A 27,882-nucleotide genomic window follows, 5' to 3' on the forward strand; every position below is an offset into this window, starting at 1 on the left:
TTGACGTTCACTTCTCTTTCCAAAAAATACCAAACACACAGTCTAGGTGTGGCAGGGGGACAGAGGCAGGCTGGGGACCTGGACATTATACACCCAGGGGGCCCTTGGCGGAGGCAGACAATTTAACAATTGGTCTGAAAGTCAAAAGAGAGGAGAGCTGGTTAGTGGGGTGAGCAGCACTGGAGGAAAGGGGGCGGGGCTGTGGGGTCAGGCCCAGGCGCAGGCACTGGCCAGCAGGGTCAGACCTGGGTCCTCTCAGCAGCCTGGCCTGGGGCCCATTCCCGGGGGCAGGGTGATTCAGTCTGGCCTAAACGTCTCTGTGGTGTCCAAGCAGCGCTGAGCCTGCGGGCGGAGCCTGCGGCCTGAATGCAGAGACAATATGGCCAAGCCTCATGGTCTCTCTGAACCTGCTTCCTCATGTGTAATGAGGGGACACTGCTTCCTTTGGGGGGTGGCTGTGAGGACCGGTGGGCCTGGGGAGGCCAACAGGCCTGGGGAGGGCTCTGGCTGTGTCCCATCTTTACTGTTGTGTCCCCAGGGCCCAGCCGAGTACACACTCACGTATCCCTTCGGTGAGTAAATAAGCCGCCAGTAAAAGGGCTGGCACCTTGGCTGGTGTGGAGAAACACCCTGGTGCCATGTGGGGACCTGGTGCCATGCCTGCACCTGTGGCTGGGTCCTGCCTCTGGCCTCTCTCTGAGTATCTGAGTCTGGGTCTCAGAGCGAAGGGCAGGTGCCTGTTCTGGGGACAAGCTGCTCAGGGTTGTAACCGAGCTCGGGGAACAAACACCCTGTGCCCTACTGGTCCTGCCCAGGGTGCTGCAGGGGCCGGTGGAGTGCTGGGTGGGACAGCACGGCCAGGTGGGCTGGGCTCAGACGTACTCTCGGGCGGCAGTTGAGGGGCCAGGCCGGTAGGGCTGCGGGTTGCTGTCGGCTCTCTGGGGCTCCGGGCACGTGCAGCAGAGGAAGGAGCCCCCCAGCATGGCCAGGCCAGCAGAGGCCCAGCCCACGAACAGGGCCGGGCCAAACTCGTACCTGCAAGGGGAAGGGAGGACACCATCAGATGTGGCTGCAAGCCCAGCCCTCCTCAATGCTCCCCAGGGGCTCCCCAGCCTCGCTGTGCAAAGGAGCAGAGACTGGGGGCCTCACAAGCCTTGAAGCCTCTCCCGACAGGCAGGGATGAATTCTCATCCTTCCTCTGCCCCCAAACCCCCCAGCATGTCAACACAGCAGGTGACCCAGGCTCAGAGGCCTGCTCTGTACTACCTGGGGTTCGGTTTTTCATCCCGCCAGTGGAGGGGGGATGGGAGGGCCCACAGGTCTAGTCCGGAGGAGCAGGACAATCCCTGACATCTGTCACCGTCTGGCCCACAGAACTCCCATCCGGGGGTCCCCACTGCCTTCTGGAGACGGTCACACCCCTCCCCCTAGCACTCCGGGCTCTCCTCACGGGGGCCCTGCAGGCCAGCCCACCGCTGTCTGCCGCGCTCTGGTCTCCCGGCCTCAGTGCCTTCGCACGAAGCGCCCCCTCCTGGAATGTCTCCCGTTCTGCGTCTCCTGCGCTACTTCAGGGCCCCGCTCAGATGCCACCTCCTCCAGGGGACTTCCCCAGACCCCACTGTGCTTGCCTGCCTTAAGCTGACTCTCTCTAGGTGGCCATTCAGTCCCTTGCTTGTCTGGCTCCTGGGGAAAGGCCTCCAGGGCAGACAGCCCCGGATTCATCCGTGTCTCCAGGGCCCAGCACAGGGCTTGCCACCCAGGCGGCTCTGGGGAGTGTTGAAGGGATGAAGGGACAAGTGCCAGCCTGGCATCCCTGAGCTGAGATGCCTCTTGTTTGGCAGGTCTTCATAGAGCTGCCAGCCCCAGGGAACAAGCTTCTCACCTGAGGTCTCTTTCCTCCCCTCTCCACACCTCTGCCTCCTCCAGCGAACTCTCCTGACTAGACAGCCCAGGCATCTTTCCTTACCGTCCGTCCACCCCAAGACCAAGGCCTGTTGGAATGTCTGGGATTGACACTGTTTCGTTCTTTGCTCCTGGCAGCGCTGAGAGGAGAAGGAGGAGCCAGGAGAGGCCCAGACCCTGCACCTAGTCCCCTGTTCGGCCCCCACACCCTTCACCTACATGTCCTGACCTTGTAGGTTCTACCTTCTAAATCTCTGAACCTACGCTCCCCTGCTAGCTCCCTTGGCCCACACCCTCTGCTTCAGACCTTTGCAGCAGTGCCTTACTGCTCTTACCCCCTCCTCACCATCCATACCACAGCCGGAAGGAGTGTCAGCTGCCTTCCACCCCAGGGTGGGGAATAAGACCTTCCTATGTCTGCACGGCCCTCCATGATCTGCCCTATCTTCTCCAGCCTCACCCCCACCCCCTTCCTGCCCAAAGTAACAGCTGCTTCCTGCAAGAATAACAGCAGCCCCCCTTGACTGAGTGCTCTCCAGGGCCTGGCATTGTGCTGAGGCCCTTACCTGCATATCTCATTGAACCCTCACAATCCCACGTGAGCTGGTCCTCTGGTCCCACTTCTGTTTTACAGGGAGGAAACCAGGTGCAGAAAGATTAAGGAACTAGCCCATCGCAAAGCCAGCGGTGCAGAGCAAGGACTTCAGCCCAGAGCCAGGGCACTTAGCTCCTGCCGTGTCCTTCACAGGTCTCCCGCCCCTTCAGAGGGCCCAGCCACACCCTGCCTGGCTCCCTGCTCCAGACAGCTTCTCCGTGACAGCATCTGGGGCATCCTGTTTTCCCCTCCAAGTGCCCTGCAGGGTAAAGACCAGTGGCCCCAGTGGAGAGGGAGGCCCCGCCTGTCCCCTGGCCCAAGCCACGCTTTGGCACTCACCTAGCATTGACAGGTGTGCTCGGGTTGAAGAACTCCTGGGTCACCAGAGTGGCGTACCATGAGACAGCGGTCAGAGTGCAGAGGCCTGAGGACAAAGGAGGGGTGCTCAGCGCTGCCCCAGCTGGCCACCCAGGGCACAGCTCCCTGCTGCAGCCAAAATGCCGGAGAAGGAGCGAGAGGCACTCACCCGCCAGGAGGAAGAGGGCACCCCCAGAGATGGCGATGCGCCCCTTGGCGGTGGGGTTGCTGTCTCCAACCCGGGTGCACTTCATGCCGACGACACTGAGGACCATGCCCACGAAGCCCAGGAGGACGGCCACCACCATCAGGGCTCGTGCAGACTGGATGTGACCTGGGTGGGCAGCAGGGACTGAGCAGGTGGTGGGAGCCCAGGATGGGAGGGGCTGCCACCTGGGCAGGTGTGAGGGGTACTGAAGCCAGGGGTGGGGCTGAGCTTCCCCGTGTGATCCACTGTTCACTCCCCCTTGCAGGCTCCTCCAGGTGGCCTGTGGCGACGGGGCAGTTTGAGTTCTCTCATCTGCCGCTTTGTGGCTGGGGACTCTCTTTTGGGCCTGGCCCACCCCTCCCGAGCAGCAGAGGCAAAATGAGGAGTTGAGGGCGTGTGAGGCCCAGCTCAGCCCAGGTGGCCCTTGGGCAGGGACACCTCCCCCATTGGCCATTCTGACTCTGGTCACCTTCCTCTCTGCCCTGTGAGTCACCTATGGCAGCCACATGCCTGCCTCTTGGGTCATTCCTGGGCCAGGGGGCAACTCAGGGGATCTGGGTCCTTGAGGTGACCTGCTGGGATGGGCATAAGCAGGGGCCATGTGATGGCAGCCCAGCTCTGGCCTGGGGGCCCTGGGCAGCTGGCAGGTGGGTTAGAGCCAGGGACAGAGCATAGTGGTGCCTGTTTATGAGCAAACTGATCAGGCTCAATTCCACACCCCAGGAGGAGTTGGGAGGGACCTGTGGCCCGAGTACCTGTGTGTGCACATGTGTGTGTGTGTGGGGGTGTACATGTGTGTGGGTACACCCTCCTGCATGCCGGCATGCTTGTCTAAGTGGCTGGGCTGGCATGTGCACACAGCATGTCTGCCTACAGAGCATGGGGAGAAGTGGAGGGGAGGGTCTTGACTGCGCCCTTTTGAGTGGCAGGCGCCCATCTCACCTGACCCTCCCGTAAGCCTATAGAAGTCATAGCACTCCCTTCACAGATGAGGACACAGGAACACAGAGAGGACCAGTGACTCCTTCAAGGTTACAGCAGCAGAGCTGGGATCTAGACCCAGAGCTGCCAGAGACTAGAGCTCCTTCCCTGTGTGGGGACACTGGGCTAGCCTAGATTTTCAAAAGCTCAGCGAGGCAGGGCGCTGGAGAGTGGAGGCCAGAGCAGATGGCAGGCTGTGGGAAAGATGCTCCAGACCTCCCTCACCCCGGATCCCACCCCTACCCAGTTGGCCTGAGGCCTACCTTCCAGAGCGAGCAGTGAGTCGTAGAGCTTGCACTGAACCTGTCCGGTGCTCTGGGAGGCGCAGGACATCCAGAGCCCTTCGTAGAGACCCACAGCGGTGATGATGGCATCGCCAGCGTAAGAGGACTGCTTCCACTGCGGGAGGGCTGTGCTGGCAATGATGCCCACCCAGCCTCCCAGGGCCAGAAAGTAGCCCAGGAGCTGGAGGCCTGAGTTGGCCATGGCCCACGGGAGAGGGAGGGGGCCTCAGAGCTCAGGGCTGGGCCAGAGTCCCTGAGGAGCCGGGGTCATGGCCAGGAGAGCAGAGCAGCTGGGCTGGGATGGGGTGGTCAGCAGTGGTCAGAGGCTGAGGAGAGGCGGCAGCCCAGCCAAGGCAGCAGCAACGGCAGTGGCAGCGGCTGGGGCTCTAGAATGCAGGCGGAGGCCCAGGCACTGGCAAGGCCAGGGGCCCGCCCACAGCAACCGCCTAAGCCAGGGCAGGGTCCCCAGCAAAGCTCCTGCCCAGCCCCCTGGGGAAGGGGGGCGGGGCCTTGGCCCAGGTAGGTGCCCCTGCCCCCGCCCCCACCAGGGATAGAGAAGGGAGGGCCTAGGAGGAGGGACCCTGCTTTTCCTCAGGGCCTTTCGGCTGGGAAACCCCTTTGATGCCAGTGCCCTAAAATTCTCCTAATGCCTACCCGAAACACCAGCCCTGAGATGACGGACTTTGCTCTTGCGCAGCTGATCTGACCCTGGGGACTGTTTGTCCTCTCTGACTGTAGGACAGAAAGGAAATGGAATTCCACTTTGCAGCAGGTAAGACATCAAGGTAAACTTTTGGGAGTGGGCTCTGAAGCCAGATATGGAGAGACTGGGCTGGAGAAGGGGTACTGGGGAGAGGGGGGTCCTGGGTACTTGGGGACCATGCATATCAAAAACAGAGGAGGCCAGATCAGGGAATATGCACCGTGGGGTCTCTTTGAGATGTGAAAGGGGCAGAAGAAGGGACCCAGTCAAAGTTGGGCCAGACCCAGCTGCCAGTCAGCTAGGGGCCTGGCAGGGAGGTAGGAGATAGCACCTTCTGGCATCAGCCTGAGGAAGGCAGACTGTTCAGCCCCTTAATCCCCTTGTTGGCTGGCTTAGCAGCTCCTGCTGGGCCCAGAGGGGCCCAGGGCCTCCGGCCCAGCTCCAGAACAGCCTGGAGGGAGGGAACCTTGGCCTCTGCACATTCCTGGGGTTCAGGCTTCCCCGTCCCAGGGCCCACTTCTCCCTTCTCTCTCCCAGCCCAACTCAGCCCTCTGGAGCAGGGGAATGTTTAACTCTCCTCCACCTCATTAGCAATCCCCTCACGTTCAGTGGGTGCAGGGGGAATGTCAGAACACTGCTCTCACTCCCACCAGCCCCCAGGACACCCCCTTCATCTCCAGAGGCCACCTGCTTTTCCTGGACTGCACTGGGGGAAGGCAGGGTCCTGCTGCCGACCCCCCCTACCCACACCCCAGCCAACTTCCTCCCCCACAGCCCCAGCGCCCCTCTGCAGGGACACGTCCCCATCCTGCACCCTTGCATTCTTCACGTGGCTATGCAAAACGAGAGGGTGCCAGGCACTGCACAGACAATGGCTGCCCTGTGTGCCCGCCCAAGGCGTGGGCCCCTGGTATGGCCTAAAGCTGCAGGCCGTGGGAGCTGGGGGAGCAGCCTGCTCTCTGAGGGGTCAGGGGTGGGTGCTGTTTGGCCTGCAGTTCTGAACACTGGCCCCCCTGTAGCCCTCCCTGCTGGGAAGGCTAGAGCCCCGTGGATCTGTGTGCAGGCCAGCCTGCTTCCGGGAAGGCCTGCAAGTCTCCAAATCAAACAGGACCTAAACAGCTGTAGAGAAGTCAGTTCTGAGTTCAGATTCCTCCTCCACCATAGACAATGCTGAGACGGTTCAATCAAGGGGAGCAGAAGACATTGCCAGAGCCGAGTAGACACTCCTAGGGGCCCAGTGAGCACCCTTTCATGCATTAATCATTTCATCCTCCAGGCAGCCCTTCACTGAGAAGGAGTCAAAGCTGAGCAGGGTAACTTACCCCAAGGTAGGAAGCAGCAGGGGAGGCCTTCCCATCAGACCTGTGGACTCCTGCCTTGTTCACCCCCCACCCTGCCCTTCTCAGGAGGACTGGGGGTGGGCAGTTGGAGCTTGCTCTGGAGGTGATGCCTGAGCGGGCAGTGCAGCCTGCATCCTTCCCTCTAAACAGGACATCCGGTTCATGGGGTCATGATTGACGATGGAGCTGATCAATGTCTGAGGGAGGGCAGGGTGCCCACACATGGCAGCCGCTTGGCACAGGTTATTCCCCAGAGGCCAGGCCTGCTCTGACTCTGAGCTGGGCTTGACCCCTTCTCCTGCCCTTCTTCAGGGGCTGTCTCTGTAGGGACCATCCTGGTCCCTGGGAACACCTGGGGCGTCTCTGAGCCTTGGGACCAAGGCCGCACAGAAACTGAGTGTCAGAGCCACACAGGCCCCTAAAACCAGGGGCTACAACGACCTCCACTGACAAATGAGGGAATAAGAGCTAAAGAGGGGAAGTGAACCCCTCTCCCCAAGACCAAAGTCTCGGGGCTCTGAGGCCTCAGAGGATGCCTGCCTGTGCCTCCATCCTGGGCACCCCCAGAACCTCCCTCAAACAAAGGCTCTGGCCATTTGTGATCTAGGGTGCTGCTCACATGCCCCTCTGAAGCCCTTCTGTTTTTCCCTCTCTTTCTTATTTGAGGTTTTGAGTCTGTTCTACCAAAATGTCCTCTCCTACCCTGATGGCCTTCTGTCACCAACGTTCCAAAGCCTTTTGGAATCCAGATCCTGATCCCGGAGTAGAGTTCCCTAACCTGGCACGGCTCCTACCACCCTGGTGCTCCCCCCACCCAGCCCAGTGACTCCCAGGCATGTGGGGAGCAGGCAGGCTCAGGGCCCCTCCCAGCCTCCATTAAGAGTTAACTAGAAACTGCCCCGGGGTGTCACACTTCACAGTTTAAAAAGTGCTTTCACATGTGATTATAAGAAGCTTAGGGTTCCAGCTTTACCCCTGCCCCTGAAAGCTGTGTGACACTAGGCAAGCCCCTTAGCTTCTCTGTGCCTAGTCCCACAATTAAAAAGTAGGTCTAATACCACTTGCCCTGTGTGGTTCATGGCAGAGTTTACAGGGATCAAATAATGGGTGAGAACTGCTTTTGGAAAACATAATATGCCTGAAGAAATGTGGCTAACGGAAGCTCTGTTCCACAAAGACTCCCTCGGGCTGGGTCTCCCCTTTGTGCCCTCATCCTGGGTGGGGGTGGACTGCCCGTGGCTGAAGACCCACTGCCACTTCCTGCCTGGCAGTGCCTGGCAGAGAGCGGGCGCTGAGCAGATACGTGTTGATCGTTGACTGGGTGGCATGAGGACTACGTTTCTGCCTCCCTCCTAATGGAGCCCTTTCCCGGGTCCTTTCCTGCTGCCAGTCAGGAGGGTCTGACTCAGTCAGTTGCCATCCAGCACATTCTATGCAGCTACCACCTGGAACATTGGAGGTGGTGCTGGTCTTACTTCCCCAACCGAGTCTGACTTTCCTGCGGAAGCACAAGCTCGGCCTGGAGAAGACTTGCCTCAGGCCACACAGCTAGACAGCAGTTCAGTTCAGCCAGCAATGTGCCCCCCCAGCCACCCTGCCTTCCTGGGATCCCCGCATATGTCCCTTCACAGTGCTTGGTGCGTTGCTCCCCTTCCCCAGGACTGTAAGCGCCTTGTGGCCCTGCTATCAGCCTCATGTCTGTGCCCCACACCTGACCCAGGACGGGGCACCTCGGTGGCACACATGCCGTCTGGCTGTGAACATGGCCCTCGTCCACATCTGCCCCACGTTGGCTGAGCTGTGTGCACCCCTCTATTGCCCCCATGGGCACTCTCTTCATTTCAAGCAGACTCCCCATGGCTGACAGGGCTTTGCACATGCGTTACACAGACTGAGCAATCAGCCGAATCTCAGCCCCGATGGGCACTCACCTCCTGCTTCCGGGCCGACTCACCCACCCTAATTGTATACACGTATTCTGGTCTTGTTGCTGTTGAAAACATTTGGCCTTTCATGAGCTCAGCTGAGATGGTCTGCTGTCTCCATGTGGTTAGCATACATTCAAATAGTAAAGGTCATTTGCCTTGATGTGCAAACTTCTGGAAGACCAGAATCAGGTGGCTATCGTTTTCCGTCATGCTGAGTAACTACTATGTGCTGAGCATCGTGCCAGGCATTTTATGAGCATTCCCTCCGGATCCCTCAGGAAGCCTCTTGAGCATCCTGGGAGGTCAGCACTGCAACCCCATGTCCCTGGGGAGGCAACACACTCGGAGGTCACACAACTCCAACGGGTGGAAGTGGGCGTCTTGCCCAATGAGCACGTGGGTGAATCTCATGCTCTTCCCACTAACATGCTTCTCTCTCCATAAGGCAAGGGAGTCACCAAACAGGACACAGGGTCATCCATGACTAAAGGAACAGTGACTGTCCCTACGGGAACATTCCTATGAGCGTGCTCACACGGGGTGCTGGCTCCAGCTTAACAACCGTCTCTGCACTTTACATCTCCCTTCAGCTCCTCTCTGCCCCCACGTAGAGCCAAACTCCTGAAAAGAGCTGTCTGTACCCACCAGCACCACGTGTTCTCCCCTTCTCACTTGAGCTCGCTCCAGCCCATCTTTCGTCCACACCACCGCACCAAAACATCTCTTGCTGAAGTTCTCACTGATCGCCATGTCACCAAACCCAAAAGTGGGTTCTCAGTTCCTTCCTCCTTCATAAGACAGTCCCATCGGCTTCCAGGACACCCTCCCTCCTGGTGCCCGACTCAGGGCAGGTCCTAACATCCTCTGTTGGATCCCAGTGTCCTCTAGCCCGTCACCTCCATCCAGGCTGTCTTCTGACTCTTCCTCTGTCTCCACGGACTACTCCCGGCTTTGAACACCATCCACACGTCAATGACGACTCCCGAAGTCACGGTCCTACCTCCACCTCTCCCTGAACATCAGACTCACACATCTGACTCTCTGTTTGGTATTTCCACTTGGATACCCAGGGAGCTCCTTAGGCTGGAATCCTTCTTGATGCTTTTTTTTCTCTTGCCATCCAATCCATCGGCAACTCCTGTTGGCTCTACTTTAATAGATCCAGAACCTGACCTGTCACTGCCAACGCCCTGGTCCACACCACCTTCCTCTCTCGGAGTTACCACAGCAGTACCGCTCTCTTTGTCCCCACTCATCACCACAGTCCGTTCTTCATGCGCGCTCTTCATGGAGGTCTTTAAAATGTAACTCGGATGCTATCTCTGCTCCCCCCCGCAACTGTTCTCAAAACCCTACGAGGGATACTGTCCCTGAGTCAAAGCCCCAGTGCGGATGGTGGCTGACGAGGTTACTGCTGTTCTCCTTTCTTTTCCACCTCAAAGGCTCTCTCTCTCTCTCTCTCTCTCTGTCACACACACACACACACACACACACACACACACACACACATTTATTTCCTGTCTCCCCTACTAAAACATAAGCTCTACCAGGGCAGGGACTAGTTTTGTTTGCTACATAGTCCCGGCACTGGCACTTAGCTGGGGCTCAATAAACAAACACTAGTAGACTGAATAAATGAGCATTGAGTGCAGGTTCCCAAACTCACTACCCCACCGCATCTCAAGCCCAGGAGGGGAGATGGGCTCATGGCCAGAGGAGCTGAATCTCCAGTTGTGCCTTTTCTGTCTCCCAGAGGTGTGTCGCCCCCCACACGGAGCCCCTGAAGTATGTGGACTGCGCCAGACTGCGGAGCAGGACGCACGTAGCCGACACGGGGGCAGTGCGCCAGAGCACTGCTGACCAGCTGCTCCCCGCCAGCGAGGGATTAATAATAATCCCTGCCACTCCTCCAGTTTACAAAGTGCTGTTATGTCCCACATTGCATCTGGGCCATACAACTGCCTACACAGGGTCCGCGCGAGGACTGTGATCCCGTTATACACATGACAACCCTGAGGTCCCTCAGGTTAAGTGCTGGCCTGATGCTGCACGGGAAGTGGCCAAGCCGTCTTTCTGAGCCACCGTGCCCGCCACTGTGTCCTGCCCAGAGCAGTTTTTATCAGGTGAGACCTCTGGGGCAGGTGGGCATGTTTCTAGTCTCTGAACAAACTACCGAGTAAAAAAACACGAATCATTTATTCTTTGATTGTCTACACAGACACTTAAATACTGTATTGCTGTCACGCAGCTGCCTGTGCAGGCCCCGGGGGTGGCTGTGGGCCTGTGTCCTGAGCCCTCAGCCAGGTCCAGAGGGGAGAGGGCCGTCCTGCCATGTCCACTCCAAGAGCAGTAGCACCGAGCAGACGGCTGAGAGCAGGGTCCCCTCGGCAGGGCAGCAGACGTAGCCCCAGCGGCTGGCCAGTGCAGAGCGCGAGACAGTTCTTCACGGTGGGTCTCCTCTCCCGTCCGTGGGGAGCTGGATGCTGTCACAGCTCATCCTTGTGCCCCGACTCACTGCTGGAGACAGACTCCTCTACAGGTTTGGGGGGGCCCTGCTGCACTTCCTGGGGCTGCTCCTGGGGGAGGTCCATCTCTTCTAGGCTGAAGAGCATCTTCACCAGGTCGTCCGCCTGCACCCTGTCCTGCAAGGACAAAGCCCTGCTGTTCAGAGAGGCGTCTGGACCAGGTACTCACCACCTCTCAGGTGCCTTCCTGGAGAACAGGAGGCTCTTCCTTGGTGGCCTCTGAGCTCCTCTCCTTCCCAGCAGGTCTTCCTCTCTGGGCAAAGGCAGCTGAGGTGGTGCCCAACGAGGAACCAAGAGCCAAGGTCATTTTCCATCTTGGACCCCCATCAGGACTCCCATTGCAAGTAGGAAGAAGGGCCAGGCAGGAAGAGGCAAAGCAACCACAGCGACAGTGCTGCTGGACTCCCGAGCCCAGTGCTCCTCTTATGTCGAAGCCATCGGCAAGGGGACGGGGCAGGGGGCTGGGGGGGTGGGGGCGGAAGCAGCCAACAGCGCCCTTCCCGGTCACAGCAGCACTAGCCTCTCACCCGTTCACTGTGTCGAGCGTCCAAAGTGAACCACAGGGCAATGGCACAGCGTTGCCCTCTGGTGACGGCCTTCACTCCGTGCGGGTTCTCAGTGCCCGAGGAGAATCCCACGGCCCTTCCACACTGGGGCTGCACCTCTGCCTGAAGGGCACAAAAGGGGACACAGGACAGACTGTCACCTGCCTTCAGAAGAGGCACAGAGTCATCAGGATTCTCAATTGTGGGTGGTTCCTCAGCCTGGCTCCCCAAAGACCAAGCTAAAGAGGAAAGGTGACCAGTCAGAGGAGCAGTGGACACACCTCCAAGTCCCCCTGGTTTGGGGAGGGGAGCGCTGGCCACTAGGAAGACCGAGTGGCTGTCCTTTCCCTGCACTTTGGGGGTTTCTGTCTGCCAGGGATGGGACAAGGGCACACTCACCGTCACGGTCTTGGCATCTAGCTCAGTGAAATAAAAGTTTCCTCCATCGAAGTCTCCATTTAGGTAAAGAATGGCGCTGGGAAAGGCAGAGAACATCTTGAAACAGACCGCCTCCTCCCGCTCCCCGGACAACCCACAGTTCCAGTGCCTTCATCTCCAAGTGCTCTCAACCAGCAGCTGGAGGGCGACCTTTCACAGGAAGAAAGCATTCTAGAACCTTCTCTGAAGTCTCACAAATGTATCCCAAACCTCCCACCCGACCCCTCTCATGCCAGAGAATCTGCCACGCCCTCCCCCGGGTCCTTCTGCACCTTTCACTGCTCTAGTCATCACTACACTGCAATGATTCCGATTGTCTGACTTCCTATTCAGGGCGTCTGAGGATAAGGGATTGCACTCTGGGAACAGCTGGTCCCAAACGTGTGTGTGTGTTGGGGGACAACGTGCAGGGCAAGCTGGCACCTGTAGTCCCGGAAGGTGTAGGCTGGGGGCTCCTTGATGCACACGAGGGTCTCGGCGTTCAGGATGCAGTTGTCCACGTGGACGGGGTGGCTACTGTCCTTCCTCTCAGCCTGTGCCTCTGTGGCCAAGTAACACACGTTAGCACTGAGGTACCTTAGGAGACACCACCACTCTCCTGTTGCATGGGGAGTACTGCTCCAAATGTGCCTGGGTCTGTGGGAATGCCCAGTGAATGTGGGGTCTCTGGCTAAGCCATCTCAGCCCAGGTGTCAGGACAGAATCACATGTGTGCCCAATACCGTCGTTAAGAATCACTGGCCTAAAACAACTCTTGACTGCAGCTCTCCATAATTTGGCTTCTGAGGATCTCACCAGCCTTATCTGATTGCTCCCCCATTTAACCTTACTCTGCAGAATGGCAACTTTCTTATTTCCCCCAACTTCCTTGCTCAATGCCTCCACTCCTTTGCACATGCTGTTTTCTCTGGCTTGAACTTCCTTCCATCACCCTGAGTACTCTACAACCCCTATTCATCCTGCACAACTGTCATCACCTCCTCCAGGAAGCCCTCCTGACTCCCCAGGTAGACTAAGTATAACTTCCTCCACTGCACTTATCACACTGTGTTGCCACATATTTGTTTATGTTGGTTTCCAAACCAGGATGAAAGGGACCATATCCTGTTCTCCATGTCCTCAGCATCTAGCCAGAGCCCATACAGTGTGTGCTCAAGGAGGGCTGCAGGGCTGAAGGACGCCCACCTTCGATTGCGGTGCGGCACACCAGGTGGGAGTAGGAGAAGTAGAGGGGGGTGTCCAGGCGGAAGTAGGACTCCATGACGCGCCGCACCTTCTCCGTCACGTTGTAGTACAGGTGGGCGCTCTGCAGAGGAACTTTCCCTTCCTGTCCCAGCTGCCAAGGAGACCAGTGGTCAGCTGCCCTGAATGCCCCTCTGTAGGCCAACAGGGACCACTGAGGCCCCACGCCCCACTCCTCATCCCCCCACCAAAGGGACAGTCTCTCTGCTTCCCACACACCCCTATTGTATCATACTTGCCCTGCTCCTTCACACTTCTCTTTGTGAATAATTTGTGCGTGCTGTGCAGAAATACAGACCCCTGGAGCCAGCCATTCTTCAGGAAGTACTCTCATAGCTTTGGATATCAGTGGTGTCTTGCTTGCCTCATTGTATTACACTTGGTCTAATAGCCAGGATTCAAAGTTAACCTCTCTCAGCTTAATCTATCATCCTTCCACGGCAGTTGCAATGTCGACAGGTAGACATCTTTAACCTTTCCTGGCACCATCCCCAGCTCCTCCCAAAGCCTGGGCCTCCCCTCCCCTTCTCCACACTCTCCAACGCTGAGTACTGACTCTACCTTGAGGGCTTTGAAGACAGTGACGCCATAGAACTTTTCATTAGGGGTGTGTGGGGAGGTGTGGCCCCGGTAGCCATCTCCTGAAGTTGCTGCTGCCTACAAGGCCCAAAAAACAGGTGTAGTTAGTCAGGGCAGTTGACCACCTGAGGCCCTCAGCCTAAGAGGCACTGAGTGGGGGGAGGCTGGGCCCTTAGGGAGAAGGTGGTGTCACTGGGTTTCCCTTACGTTGGTCAGTCTCTGCAGCTCCCGACACTCATCATCAGAGATCACACCATCCATCACCACCCGCTGGGAGCCATTCAAGACTTTGGAGTTCATGGTGAGATGGATGCCTTCATAGAGCAGGGGGCCACCTGCAAAGCAATGACAAGACCGGGCTAAATCCAAGAGCCGTTCTGTCCAGACACTCACCATTGGATACCGCTTCTCTGTAAGGAAGAGAAATTCTAGTTGTTTCCTGTTCACCAGAAAAATCTCTGGTTTGGTCACTTCCAAAGGTAGGGTGGTCCAGAGAACAGAACTTAGAGCTGAAAGGTCAGAGAGCCACGTCCTAGTCCTAGCTCTACTCCCAAACAGCTGCTGCCTCTTGGGCCTTCACACGTTGTTGAGGAAACATTATAAACACATTCCTAAAACATGAGCTCCAGAATCAGAAAGAACTGGGTTTGAGTCCTGATCTTACATGTATGATGATGGTAGGTTACTTAACCTCCTCGAGCCTTAATTTTCTCATCTGTAAAACAGCATCTACCTTGTAAGTGTGATGCCTGTTTGATGTAAAGAACAGTAAGGCAAGTTAAAAGCTTGGCACAATACTTGGCACACAGTAAATGCTAAAATATTTAGCTACCATCACATCATCATCATCATCATCATCATCGATTTAAAACGAGGATCTTGGGGTAGACCGGTGGCTCAGTTGGTTAGAGTGCGAGCTCTGGGCAATGGGGCTGCCGGTTCGATTCCCACATGGGCCAGTGAGCTGCACCCTCCGCAACTAGAATGAAGTCAATGAGCTGCCGCTGAGCTCCCGGGTGACCAGATGGCTCAGTTGGTTGGAGCACGGGCTCTCAACCACAAGGTTGCTGGTTTGAATCCTCAACTCCTACAAGGGATGGTGGGCTGCGCCCCCTGCAACTAACAACGGCAACTGGACCTGGAGCTGAGCTGCGCCCTCCACAACTAAGATTGAAAGGACAACAACTTGACTTGGAAAAGGCCCAGAAGTACACACTGTTCCCCAATAAAGTCCTGTTTCTCTTCCCCAATAAAAACAAAAACAAAAACGAGGATCTTACAATCTGCCCAGCCCACCTCCCAGGTCGTTATGAGAATCAAGAGAAATATTGAGTGAAAGGTCCCTGAAAACAAAGGAAGTCTGGACAAATTCTTTCACATGCCAATCTTGTTAAATTAATCACTGCTAATTTAGCAACTGTAGAGCAAAGGCCAACATTTCTCTCTTCTTTCTCATGATGTCTCTCTGTGCTGGGGACACACTAGAGACTCAATCCAACTGCCTCTATTTACTGAGGCCTCCGCATGTGCCAGGCACTGAGCTGGACAAGACGAGGGGTTGACACCAAAAGATGGCACCCATTCCAACACTTACACAAACAACTGGCAGACCTGGGGAAAGTAGGAAGGAAGAGCCCTGGAAGTTCAACAGAAAGAGGGAGGGGATTGCAAATGGCCGGGAGATTAAGGAGGCTTTGTAGGGTGTATATGAGACGCAAACAGGCAGAGATGACAGGAAGTGAATTAGGAGGAGGGATAGGCATGAACAGAGACTTCTGGCAGAGAGAGGCTCCAAGAACAGGAGGAGCCCAGTGTGGCTGAAGAGAAGGTGCAAGCCAGGAAGGAGCAGGACATCTGAGGCGGGCGGGGAGGATGTTAGAGTCCCCGTGTTTGGAAGGCTGGTCTGTCCCCCACGTGGGAAGGGGCAGGGACAGACAGGAACAGGAAAGATGCAGGGCATACAGGAGCTGCTGGGCCCAAAACAGGTCTGAGGCAATGGGAAAAGAAAAGGGCTGGGGAGAGAGAGCAGAGTTATAATCAGTAGGTCTCCCCGAGCACTGGAGGGGACGGGCAAGGAGGGGAGAGGACCAAAGGGGCCCTGAAGACTCTGAGGCTCAGTAACAGGACGAATGATGGAAGTTGGGAGAAAACAGTTTGGAAGTAGGAAAACAGGATGAGTTGTCCTCCAAATACTCACTGAAGTGAACTAAACCCATGTGACTGCGATACAGGAGTCTATTTCCTACCAAATGCCAATTCCCAGTGCTCCTTCCGGGGGACGTCCTTTTGGCGAGTTAGGAAGAACACCGAGGCAGGGTAAGCCCTGACCCACGCTGGCTCAGATCCGGAGGCTGGCCCACAGTGAACCTGGCGCCGCCCAGCTAGCGTGGGGCTGACCTGCGCTGCTGCCTCCACGACAGCCATGGATGGCTCCAAGCTCGGTCCCCTCACCTTCCCGGGTCAGCCTGCTCACATCCAGCGACTCCTTGGTCTTCTCTTCCACAAGGGTCTCAATCTCTTTCATCAGGTTTCCAATCTCCTGGGAGATGCGGACGGCTGTTTCCCGTTCTGACCTGTGAGCACAGCCACTCTGAGGCCTGGATTCTGGGGCTGGCCCTGGCTCCCACCCCAACTTCCAGACTGGACCTGCCCACCCCGTGCCAGGAGTTCACATCTGCCTGGGCTCAGGAAGCCTCAAGTGCTTCATCAGACCGATCCAAGCATGCAGTTTCTTCAAGGGCCTCACTTCTGTTTCTCTTGCAATCTCTTGGGAATCACCTCTTCTGGAGTCCACGAATCCTAAAAGCAGGTGAGGAAAAATTAACAGTGTAGGGTGACCGACTTAACGTTCCAGGTCTCGATGCATAAAATAGGGCTTACAGGAGAATCCATCTGCTGCCTCATCTCAGCAGATAAAGTGAGAGGTCTCTGAACCGCAGTCATTGCTAGCTACCCTGCTTCCCCGAAAATGAGACCTAGCTGGACCATCAGCTCTAATGCGTCTTTGGGAGCAAAAATTAATATAAGACCTGCTCTTATATTATTATATTATATTATACCGGGTCTTATAGTGAAATAAGACCAGGTCTTACATTAATTTTTGCTCCCAAAGACACTTTAGAGCTGATTGTCGAGCTAGGTCTTATTTTCGGGGAAACACGGTAGCTGTGCAGAATTCCCTTTTGTCGTTCTCTGTCTCTCATCCACAGATTTCACAGATCCCATGCTTGGCTCAACCCCCTAACAGTTTTCTCCCTAGAATTACATGCCACACCACTCACCCCGATCCCCCGCGCCCTCATGCTCCTCCCTGACCCCTAGCTCTGTACCCTGGCTCACCGGATCAACAAACGGAATTCCAAAAACATCGTAAGCGAAGAAAAGCAGTTCTTTCTCCAGCAGGCTTCGCTGTCGGTACTCCTGGGCGCTCTGAGGAAACAGTAGAAGAAATGCCCTGGAAATCAGCTCTGTAACTCCTGGGGGTGCCCCCTGGCATGCGACATGTTGCTCCCAGTGTGACCTGAGGCTCCTCTCCCACCACTAGCGTGTTACTCCCCATCTGGGACAAAAGTGGGACTTCTACGTTCAAGGGTTCCTCTTGCTTGGCTCAAGCAGTACCTCTGAGGATGGCATAAACCACTTCCCTTGAAGGGAAAAAGCCCCCTTCCACCACCCCCATTAATCTCTGAGATGGAGAATCTGATGATTCTCAGAAGATACAGAAATGTTTCTCAAAGGAGAGTTCCTTCTTGACTTCTGCAGGATTTTAATCCTCAGGAAGGAAACCTAGGTGTTTTATTTACTGCATCTTTACAGCCATCTTTGAGGTCGGTGCTGTTATCCTTATTCTACAGACAGACACCGAGGTGCAGAGAGGATATGTGACTTGTTTCAGGTGACACTATAGGAAATGGTAGAGCAGGGACCTGCATTCAAACCTAGTTCTTTCCAATTCTAAAGCCCATGTGCTTTTTGTTATGTCACTGCCTTTCCTCAGACTTGGAACAGGCCGTGTCATCCCCTGAAGTTGGGCAGCTGTAGCAACAGCAGCTGGGTCTGGCATCTGGCCTTCCCAGATGTGCTCACAGGTAGGGCTTACCCAGGGCACGGAAACTACCTTCTGGCGTCCCATCTTTCCCTAGGTGCCCTGCTAGTCTCCAAGCAGCAGAAGAAAGGAAAAGAAAAACAAGACACCATCAGATGAAATAAAAAATGAGGGCAGTAAGGAAAATGTTAACAGCATCAATGAGTCTTATACCATCTATTATATTTACCCAAGAGGAAGATGGGAATTTTCTCCTGTGGAGTTTAAATGATTGGTTTTCTTCACCAAGTGCTAGACAGCAACCTAGGGATGTTATCTCAGTTAACGCTCCCAACAGCTCTGTAAGCGGGAGGCTGCTAGGGAGCAAGTCCTGCTTCCGCATTTATTCATTCAACACCAATTTATTGAATATCAGCTAAGTGTCAGGAACTGTGCCAGCACTGGTATAAAGCAGGGAAACCAATTCCAGTCACCACTACCAGCCATCGTCACAGTGCGAGTTAACTCATCTCTTGGAGCCGAAATGTCTTCATCTCTAAAATGAGAAGAACAGCACACACCTGACAGGGTGGCTGTGATGATTCAATGAGATGACAGGTGTAAAGCACCCAGGACAGAGCTTGGCCTGGGACAGGGCTCAACAAATGTTAGTTACTTTCTTTCAAGAAGGGGAGTTCTAGTTAAAAATGGTAGATTGACCATATGGGCTTATTTTCCTCTCTGCCCCAGACTCACTAACGTGACCATAAAGGGGGGGGGGAAAGTATTAACCCAGCATGACAGAGACTAGAGGTGCCATCTCCAAACCAGATGGTCCCATCTAGTGGCCAAAGAGGACAACTGCAAGATAACCCGTCTCCATGGGGGAGATGGCCAGAGGATTCTTTTGACTAGAGATCCCAGGATTCCAGAGCTAAGGAAGAACCTTGTTTTTTTCCTTCAGCGTAGGTTGGTGACCCCGACCTCACCGAGTTGTTATGAGAATTAAATGAAATAAAAGCGATGAAAGAATTTTGTAAGCTGTAAGATACCACACACATTTGATGGGTAGTTATTTTCAATAATAAGTGGCTCAACAACCGGATGGAAGTCACTTACTGCCACATCATCTACCTACTTCTCCCAGTGAGCAGAGGAAAAATGAGCCACCCTGGGCTGCAGTTCAGGCAAGCCAGAAGATCTGCGAGGAAAGCAGACCTGTGCATTCCCGAGCCAGGTGGACAGCACCATGCATGCGTCTCCCAAGCTGGGAATTTGGTGCCTAATTAGATACGAAGAGGAAGGAGGAGTGAAAACATCCCCCACATTCTGCCAATTCCACCTCCTACCTCCACCTAATCAGTTCCTCTCTTCTAGCCACTGCCTCACTCGGCCGTGGCAGCTCGCCTCTGTCCCACCTCAATAGCCTCCATCTGGTGTCCTGCTTCCAGCACCTTCCCATTTGGAGTCAATCACCATCACATCTTATCAGGCTAAGGCTTCAAACCCACCGAGGGCTTCCCATTGTCTACCTCAAGCACTAGAGCCCAAGGTCCTGGAGGGGCACTCAAGACCCTTCAAAATCTGACACCCCCAGGCCTCACTGCCTGTAACTCCCTAGTATCATCTTCCATTCACATGGTACAATTGTCCAGGTTGTCTGCACATGCTGTTCTCTGTCTAAAAGGCCCTTCCCTGCCTCATTCACCTTCTGAAAACTTTTACAAAGAACTGTCAACACTACTTCCTCTTGTGTGGCTTACCCTGACTCGCCAGTTATTACTTCTCTTCCATGCTTCCAGTCTAGCTTGCACACATGTCTATTATAATATATACACTATAGTATTCTATAGATTTTGGATTCTATATTTTTCTGTATCACCAGTGCCATAAGGTATGTTTTAAATGGCATTCAAAAAGATGTAGAAGTAATACATATATAGCTGAAATTCCCAGAGTATTAACAGCCATAAACAGAAACGTTCAGTCTCCCACCCCACCCGAGACCTCATTTCTCAGTGGTAATCCCGATTAACAGTTTCTTATCAATCTGTCCAGAAAGTTTACACTTTATATATGTATACACTTTTATGTATGTAGTTCAAAAAAACATAAATAGGAATTAATATAATTATAATTCTGTATCTTTTTTTTTCTTTGCCTAAAATTGTATCATGGAGACAATTTTATTTCGGTGCATAGTAATCTATTCATGCAATATAATAGTCTTTTATGTCACTGAATGAATGTAGCAAAATTTATTTACTCCGTCTCCAAATTGATGGCGTTTACCTTGTTGCCAGTTTTTTGCTTTCCCCGGCAATGTTCCGATGCACACCTGTGCACTAACCTTTGCATGCCAGTACTGTGAGGCAAATCGCCAGCAGTCCCATTACTGGTTAAATGAACAGTGCATGAGTGTGCCTGTTTCTCACCCCCTACATTTCTCCAATATATTTGTTGCATTAACACCTGAGTGGCCTCTAGAGTAATTGTAGCTATTCACCATTTTTTCTTTGACAAGAAGAAAAACTGCTCCAAAGTTTACAGCCATTTTTACACAGAACATAGATGGCATTTGAGAGAGGCCAGCAGGACACAGGCGATTGAGGGTCACCCTCTGTTCCAGGAGGTGGCTGAGGTTAGAGGTGAGGGAACTGGCCACCTGCCACATGTGTTCTATCAGCAAGACCCCCGTGATGCTACCCAACTACACAACACTTTGTATACATGGTACTGCGTGTGAGGACAGAGCCAGGAGTGCAGTTTCTAGGCTCTCGCCCTCACGTGGAAAAGTGCTGGCTCAGGTAGTAAATGGCCATCAACTGTGATTGGATGGCCATGAGCTGTGGCTAGTTGGCTGTCAGCTGTAACCAGAGAGCCACTGGCCACTAATATACCTGCCGTGGCTACGCTAACAGAAAAATGGGGGCTAGCAAGAAGATGGTGGCTGGCAAGAGCAGATTGCAGTTAGCAGGGTGGATTGCAGTTAGCAAGTGAGGCTGGTTGACAGAGAAGTGGACGGCAGGTTGCGGATCATGTGGCTCCTGCTTCCCGTGTCTCCAACCCAGCCGCCAGCGAGACTATAGTGGTATGATTCCCCTACCTATGGCTCCGTGGGTGTTCCTTTTTGGCCTCACCATATCCTGCGTTCTTATGCGGGGAGCGGGAGCTGAGACCCCCGCATGACACCCTGCATGACACCGCGCCTGTTGGCTCACTACCTCATTTGACCCTCACACTTATCCTGTGTTGAAGACAGAATAAGAACCATCATTTCATTTTACAGAAGGAGGAACTGAGATGCAGAGGGACAATGACGAAGATCACACAGCTAGTACGTGGGGGAACCATGACTTGAGCCCAGACTAGTGACTTCAAATCCACCTCATTGCTCTGGGCTCAAGAAGAGGCTCTGGAGTCTGTGCAAGGCATATGTACAAATATCGAGGTTCATAGTCTCAAACTTCATTAAGTTAAAAGAGATAATTTTTTATGTTTTTAATACAAAAATAATACTCATTCACTGTAGGGAATTTAGAAAATAGAAATGAGCAAAATACAAAAATCATCATAATTCCATCACCCAGAAAGACCATTGCTAACATTTCAGTGCATTTCATTTTGGTCATTGTGTTATATAGATTTTTCTACTTGTATTGGAGTGGGATGGGAATAATGCTGAAAGAGGGAGAGATGAGACTATGGCAGAAAGAAGAGAGGGTAGGAAAGAAAATGAAGACAGAAAGTGAGAGAGAAAAAACAACAACAACAACAAAATGAGCATTATGTTAAAAATGATAAATCTTGGCCAAATGGTACCAAGTCTCAAAGTAGGGGGTGCCAAAAAGGGGAAAGAATGTGCTGCTTTGCAGTTCTGCTTCTGAAGACTCAAACAACAGACTTCTGGGCCCAGATCCTGCTAATTAATCGTGCTAATTAATTATGTTAATAAGGCTCCTTGCTTCCTGTGTTTCCTTGTTCTCCCAGCGACAAGCACTCAGTGCACTCCCACATGCCCAGGTATTGTGTCCCTACCACACCCAAGCAATGCCAGCTAACCCTTCTCTACCCCACTCTCTGCCCTCTGGTCTGGGTTCAGCTAGCAGCTGCCATAACTAATGCAAGTCTCTCACCTCACGCGGCCCAATGGATCTGGCTTGTTCTTCTCCAAGCATGGCGGTATAGTAGGCCAGATTCTGGTTCATCACCTCATCATTGGGAAAGAAGAGGAGATAGGTCTTGGCACATTCAATAGCCTGTGTATAATTCCCAACTGCAAAGTGAAAAAAAAAAAGAGGCTGACAAGAAAGGGTCTAATCCTGGGTACCAGGAACCACTAGTGGTCAGTCTCACTACAACTCAAAGCAATGGTGACATAACAAGGTAGCCTAGTTGCAAAACAAAACTGCCTGATGGGGGGGAGGAGACGTTATAGAAGAATAAGAGTAACAAGAGTTATATAAATATAGAATATAGGATTGATTTTAAGGTGCTCAACATCCTCAGGGCTGCCTAATATTGAAACAAAGTAGAACCCTCTGCAAGCCCACATATTCAAAAATTCTCAAGTAACTCAAACACTGGATTCAATATTAGACCAACTTCAGGAATATTTCCATTTTCCTACCTTCTTTTCCCTATGGATTTTCAGAAGGGGGGTAGACTACAATAGCAGATTGTCTCTTTATTGATATGTGTTAGTCTCAACTCAACTATAAACATCCTGTACTCTTGAATATGCTGTAATGCTTAACACACAGCAGGAACTCAGTGAAGTCCTGCTGACTTGTTTTTCTGGGTATTGACAGGCCCTCCTGAGAACATCAGTGCTATACAAGGGAGAAGGGCTGGGAAGTGCCCTGAGAGCTGGTTTCAATGGTCACAGCCTTTGCTGTGACTTAATTCAGATGCAAAATTAGAATATAAATGTCATAGAAGGAACAAGAGAGAGAGGTCCTACAGCCTCCCTCTCCCAGCTTTTGGGCTGCTGGTATCGGCTACCTTGTCCAGTGGCTTGTGACAAAACACCCAGGGATCACGTGGCACAGTATCTTCCAGAGCCAGAGAGAAGGCAAACGTGTTCAAGAAGCACATTGGCCGTAATCCCTGCCTACCTCGCTTTTGGCTTCGTACATAAAAGCAGCAGAGAAAGAGGAAAGTCGGCCTTACTGTTATAGTAGGCAAACTGCAGATAATTATAATGCGATGGCAGGAAGTCTTCAAAGGGTTTCTCTCGACTTGGGTGGGAAGCCAGCTCGGTGACACAGTTCTGCTTACAGCTGAGGACTTGGATGTAATGATCTGAAAGCAATCAAAGAGGGGGAATAACCTAATTCAATCTTCAGGACTCGAGTTTTGGTTAAGATGAACAAATTGAAGTGGAAGCAATCTTTAGTCGGATTCCCAGACTTAGGAAATTTAGAAATGAGCCTGAAGATGCTGTGTGTACGTATTACAATATTATCACGTTGCTCTTGGAGCGCAGGCAGGCCTGACCCGGGGCCAGGCTGAGCCACGCACCTGTGATGGACTGGAAGAGGTCAGCGTTGTACTCCAGGTAGTTGTAGCCATCATAGTCATAGGGTCCCTCGCAGAGCACCCGGCACTCCTCGTCCGCCAGGAAGTACTCCTGCAGCGCCGCCTCTAGGTGGGGCACGGCTTCCTGCGGCTGCTCCTCTGAGTAGAGTCGGACTCCCAGTCGGAACTCATCCTACTGGGAGGAGGGAGTACTCAAACGCAGGCCACGGACAAGCCCCTCTCCTTGTTCCTGTCCACCTTCACGAGGGATCTCATTTCCTGCTCACCTTGGGCTATGGGTGGAAAGGGTGGCTGCTGCATAATAAAGGCCTTGCGTAAGTGGTCTTTACTTGTTCCTTTTGAAATCTAAAATCATTTAACTAAATCTAGATGAAAGATACATGTAATTTGCTTGCACTTTTCTGTAGGGTTAAAAGTTTTTAAAATAAAAGTTTAATAAAAAATGTAACTCTTAAATGTTAGAATGTGGTCTGTGGTGATGAAAGCAATCTTTCCAGCAATGAGGGATGATTTGAGCTGCTGCATGCAACACATTATAGACTTTAATTTCGCTCTCTGTGGGACACAGCTCCCAGTCTGTGGACAATAACTATTTTCATTGATCACAGAATCACTTAAAAATAACCCGAAAACTGTGTATGGCTGTATAATATATTAGGTGTACACGATTTATTTTAAAAGTCATTCTGCTATTTTTTCCAATACCTCTATTTCTAAACTATTAAAACTTACGAGAATATAAACACTTTATAAAAATGCTACATCATCACAGACAATCTCTCTTATGGAATCCATACTTTTCCTGCTAAACAAGTAGAATAAGAACATTGAGGAATACTGTACCACTTATAGTGAAAAGCCAAACCTACATGACCCCAAAAAATGTGACTTGTAAATAAATACGATCTATGCATGAGATGGACTGTCATGCATCCTTTAAAAATTGTGTTTTGAAAGAAAATCTAAAGACATGAGAAAAGGCTCATGATGTAATGTAAATTCAAAAAGGACAATGAAAAATACATATGCAATATGACACCAAATGAGGTTAAAAAATTACTTACGAAAGACTTAAAAAAATAGGTCAAAATATCAACTACCAGTTTTCTCAAGGTGGCAGTATTATAGATGATTACTTTCTGTTTTATATGTATCTGCCTTTTTCTAATCGTGTATAATGAACGTATATTACTTCTGTAATCCAAAAACAACCCCAGTCAATGTCAGTTGAATAAAAAGAGAGAGAGGGAAAAAGTTTCTTCACCATATGGGGTTTGGCCTCAAGATCCTTGAAGTCCGTCTCCTTCACCCCAGACATGGTCTGGTAATAATCTAGGTTCTGACGCATCTCCATGTGCTCAGGATTGCCCACGAAGAAGGTGTGCGCTGCTGCGACAGCTTTCTCCAACTTGTTTATCTAAGAATGAAGCACAGGCAATATAATTCTCACATGCAAACCCTAAGGTTTGTGTCCAAGTGTGCAGTCCACAGTAAACAGGAAATCTCAGTCTTCCTGAACCTTCCACTCAGTGTGCCCCAGCCCCTGCCTGGCTCAGAAAACACACCTATGGCAGGAACTACATAGCAGAGATTAGGAGCACAGGGCCCTGGGCAGATTTTCAGCTATTTCCCAAATCAGGCTTAGGGGTTCCCTGAATTGCAGGAGGTAACGCTTCAACAGTGTGAACATTCTGTTTTAAAACAAAGGTTGTATTGTAGGGGGAACACTGGAAAACTAAGTGCCCAAAGAATGTATTCTCAACATTCAGATGTACCGACTGAGCTGAAGGAAGTCTAAGACTTTGAGGATTTAGGAGTAAGGGAGAAAGAGCAGTTAACAAGTAGACTTTGCCTAAGAATGTGCCTAGAATTTTTTTCCTTTTTCTTGCATCAAGTTAAGTATTTTCAACACTTTCAAGGAAAAGGTGGGTGGCTGAAAAATCCTTAGATTCTTTATAAAATCCAGACACAGCATCTTCTGACTCAAAGTCCAGGGCTCATGAGGTTAAAACAAGTGGCTATACAGAACTGAGGGGGAAATTGTGCTACAGGCCACAATACTGCCCATAGCAATGGACTCCAGCATATCAAAGTTACACAGGATCATATGCAGAATCTAAAATAAATTACTGATGATCTAACGATTAACTACATGAGCTTTGGTGTCAGGCAGACCAGTGACAAATCTAGGTTTAATTACTCACTTGCTGGGGCTTTTGACAAGTTAGAGTTGAGTTTCTAAACTCAGTTCCCCCATCTGTCACTTGGAGATAGCACTCACAGTCTCATAGCATTGTTGGGAAAGTTAAAGGCGATAATATATACGCAGCTTCTAACGTATGGTGCCGAGCACAAATGAAATGCTCAATAAATGTTCGCTCAGTAAATGTAAATCTTAGCATATTAATATGCTATTTTTTTTCTTTTCTGATCATTGGTACTAGTAAATGCACACTAAACATGGAGACTGCCTGGCTGTGACCCTAAAATAGCTAAGTGACCCACGGTCAATAATCCCCATCTCTGTACCTCAGTTTCCTTAACTGTAAGATTAGGAATTTTTTCAAGCCTATCCCTTTTATGGATGTATTCCCTCTCCTATCTTCCAGCATTGCTCTTAACTTTCTGTTTTCCCCCATCTCCTCACTCCTCTCTCTACTCCCAATCCTTCTTACTCCCTAAGCACTGAGGCACCTACTTTCCTTCTTTCACGTGAACAACCACACTCATCTCCTAATGATTCTCCCTGCCGCCACTTTCTCCTTCTTCCAAGGCATATTCCACAAGGCTTCCAGAATTAGCATTCTAAAACCCAATTCTGATGATGGCTCCCTGAAGCCTGCAGAATTCACTTCCCACTCTGGCCTCACTCAATCTGGAATGGCCATCCTTGCTCTCCTCTAGCAATATCTAGAATCAGCTTCAAATGTCACCTCTTTCTTCAAGTCTAATTTCTCCGAGACAAAGCTACATTCTCCCTCCTGTGTGCTCCCATAGCCCTATGTACGTACCCTTTTAGTAGTCCTCCCTGTAGTGATTCTTAATAGCAAAGCAAGACAAACAGTGAAACATAAAGTCAAGCACTTTAATTACCTGGACAAGAACTGGAATGTAGTAGGTATGCAATACACATTTATCAAAGAATTTTTAAAGGTGCTGGTAAGTGACATGACCAAAAACACAGCCCAGTTATTTGGGTTTCAAGCCCAGTACTATTCTGAGTAACTAGGAGGAATGGAGCAAAACTGTGCATGCAAAATGCTTGTGGAGAGGTGGAAATCTGAGGTCCCCTCAATTTTCTAAGTTTCTTTTTAGGTCGAGTTGAACGTCTGTTAAACTATGGATATAATAGATATGCTACACAGCTCCTCCTTCTTTGTTCACCCAATAAAATGAGGCCAATAATAGCACCCACCGTACAGAATATTGCTGGGATCTGAGTAAGTGAGTTAATAAAAGCAAAGTACTTAAAACAGTGCCTGAAAGTTACGTGCTGGCTATCATCATCATCATCATCAAACAGGCCAAGAGTGCTCCAAATCCATGTATACACTTGGACTGAAGGCACTTTGGAATTCCTAAATTACTCATTTTCTTTGGAAACCTAACAGACCAGCCAGAGGGTCCCGTACAGGGAAGGGCCAGACAGCCCCTACTGGCGACGTGGCAACCTCGCGTCTTCAAAGAAAGCTGCAGCACTCGCGCGGCAGGAAAAGCATCACTGAAAATCGAACCGGAAGGAAGATACTGTAGAAAGGTCCTACCTTCTCACTCAGACATTTACAATGAAATCAGGATGAGAGACCCAAGGTGCCGCTTTAGTTCCCTCTAGGAGGCCTCCCGGGGAAAACACACAAACCCAAGTTTTGCTTGGTGGGTGCCTTAATCCCAGGCTGGACCTTTGGGGTTACCAGTGAATGGGCGAACTGGGCGAGGTAGGTCTCCCGGCAGGGCCCTTGCTCTCCCTGGGTCCGAGGTCAGGAGACCACCTTCCGTCTCCGCGGATACATCCCTGGTCTCCCAAGTTCCCCCGCATCGCCTGCAACCACTCCCAGAAGGAACCCGGCCGCTCAGGCCCAGGCAGGTCTGCACCTTGAAGTAGGCGACCTGCAGGTAGTTGTAGGGGCTCCGCTTGTGGAACTCCAACTCCAGCTCCTCGCTGAGTGAGTGGGCGGCCGGCGGCCCCAGGCAGCGGCGCAGGCAGGCGGCGCGGCGCAGCAGCCCCCCGAAGAAACGCAGGTCTTGCAGGGCGGCCGCGCCCGAGGCCTGCGTCAGGCTCGGGGGCGAGTTGAGGTCCAACTCCCACGGGACGTCGGCGGCACACCGGCTGCGGCAGCGCAGACGGAGGGCGCGCAGGGCGGCCCGCGAGCGCAGCGCCCGTTCCATGCTCAGTACCACCCCCGGCCAGTCCCCGCGTGCGTAGGCCGCAGTCCCCTCGGCGAAGAGCAGATCCGGCGCCGACATGTCCCACCCTGCCTCGGACTCGACCTGGGCCCGGGAAGCAGTGGTGACTACAGTCAGCAATGTGCTCAGGAGACTCAAAGCGCTTGCCGCCATCGCCGCCTCACACCTAACCGGGTCGTTCGCCGCCCGCCACCTAGACCGGAGTCCCACCCCCGGGAAGCCCCGCCCCTCCCCGCCCCCCGCCCCCCCGTCCGAGTGAAGCCCCGCCTCCTAAATTGGGCGGTGC

The 27,882-nt window shown here is 52.5% G+C and overlaps 2 protein-coding genes and 1 long non-coding RNA gene across 3 annotated transcripts; 1 reads left to right on the top strand and 2 right to left on the bottom strand.

Moving 5' to 3' along the window:
- On the bottom strand, nt 1-4,842 carry CLDN19 (claudin 19). The gene is made up of 5 exons (XM_019751055.2): nt 4,307-4,842; nt 3,024-3,188; nt 2,837-2,921; nt 883-1,035; nt 1-134 (listed from the first exon to the last, which is right to left on the bottom strand). The coding sequence occupies exons 1-5, from the start codon at nt 4,527-4,529 to the stop codon at nt 86-88; spliced, it is 675 nt and encodes a 224-aa protein (XP_019606614.1). The 5' UTR covers nt 4,530-4,842; the 3' UTR covers nt 1-85.
- A 21-nt stretch (nt 4,843-4,863) lies between these two features.
- LOC109457871 (uncharacterized) lies at nt 4,864-10,682 on the top strand. Its single transcript, XR_002139113.2, has 3 exons — nt 4,864-5,099; nt 10,052-10,421; nt 10,547-10,682. It is a non-coding gene; the product is annotated as an uncharacterized LOC109457871 (long non-coding RNA).
- Nucleotides 10,476-27,812, bottom strand: P3H1 (prolyl 3-hydroxylase 1). The gene is made up of 15 exons (XM_019751048.2): nt 27,285-27,812; nt 24,457-24,609; nt 23,175-23,364; nt 22,824-22,955; nt 21,788-21,927; nt 16,967-17,056; nt 16,374-16,426; nt 16,079-16,200; nt 13,835-13,962; nt 13,610-13,705; nt 12,992-13,142; nt 12,230-12,347; nt 11,768-11,843; nt 11,351-11,491; nt 10,476-10,940 (listed from the first exon to the last, which is right to left on the bottom strand). Exons 1-15 carry the CDS (start codon nt 27,747-27,749, stop codon nt 10,785-10,787), a joined length of 2,211 nt encoding a protein of 736 aa, XP_019606607.1. The 5' UTR covers nt 27,750-27,812; the 3' UTR covers nt 10,476-10,784.
- Between the last annotated feature and the right edge of the window lie 70 nt (nt 27,813-27,882).

Source organism: Rhinolophus sinicus, linkage group LG06 (assembly GCF_036562045.2).
Source record: "Rhinolophus sinicus isolate RSC01 linkage group LG06, ASM3656204v1, whole genome shotgun sequence".
NCBI classification, from domain to species: Eukaryota; Metazoa; Chordata; class Mammalia; order Chiroptera; family Rhinolophidae; genus Rhinolophus; species Rhinolophus sinicus.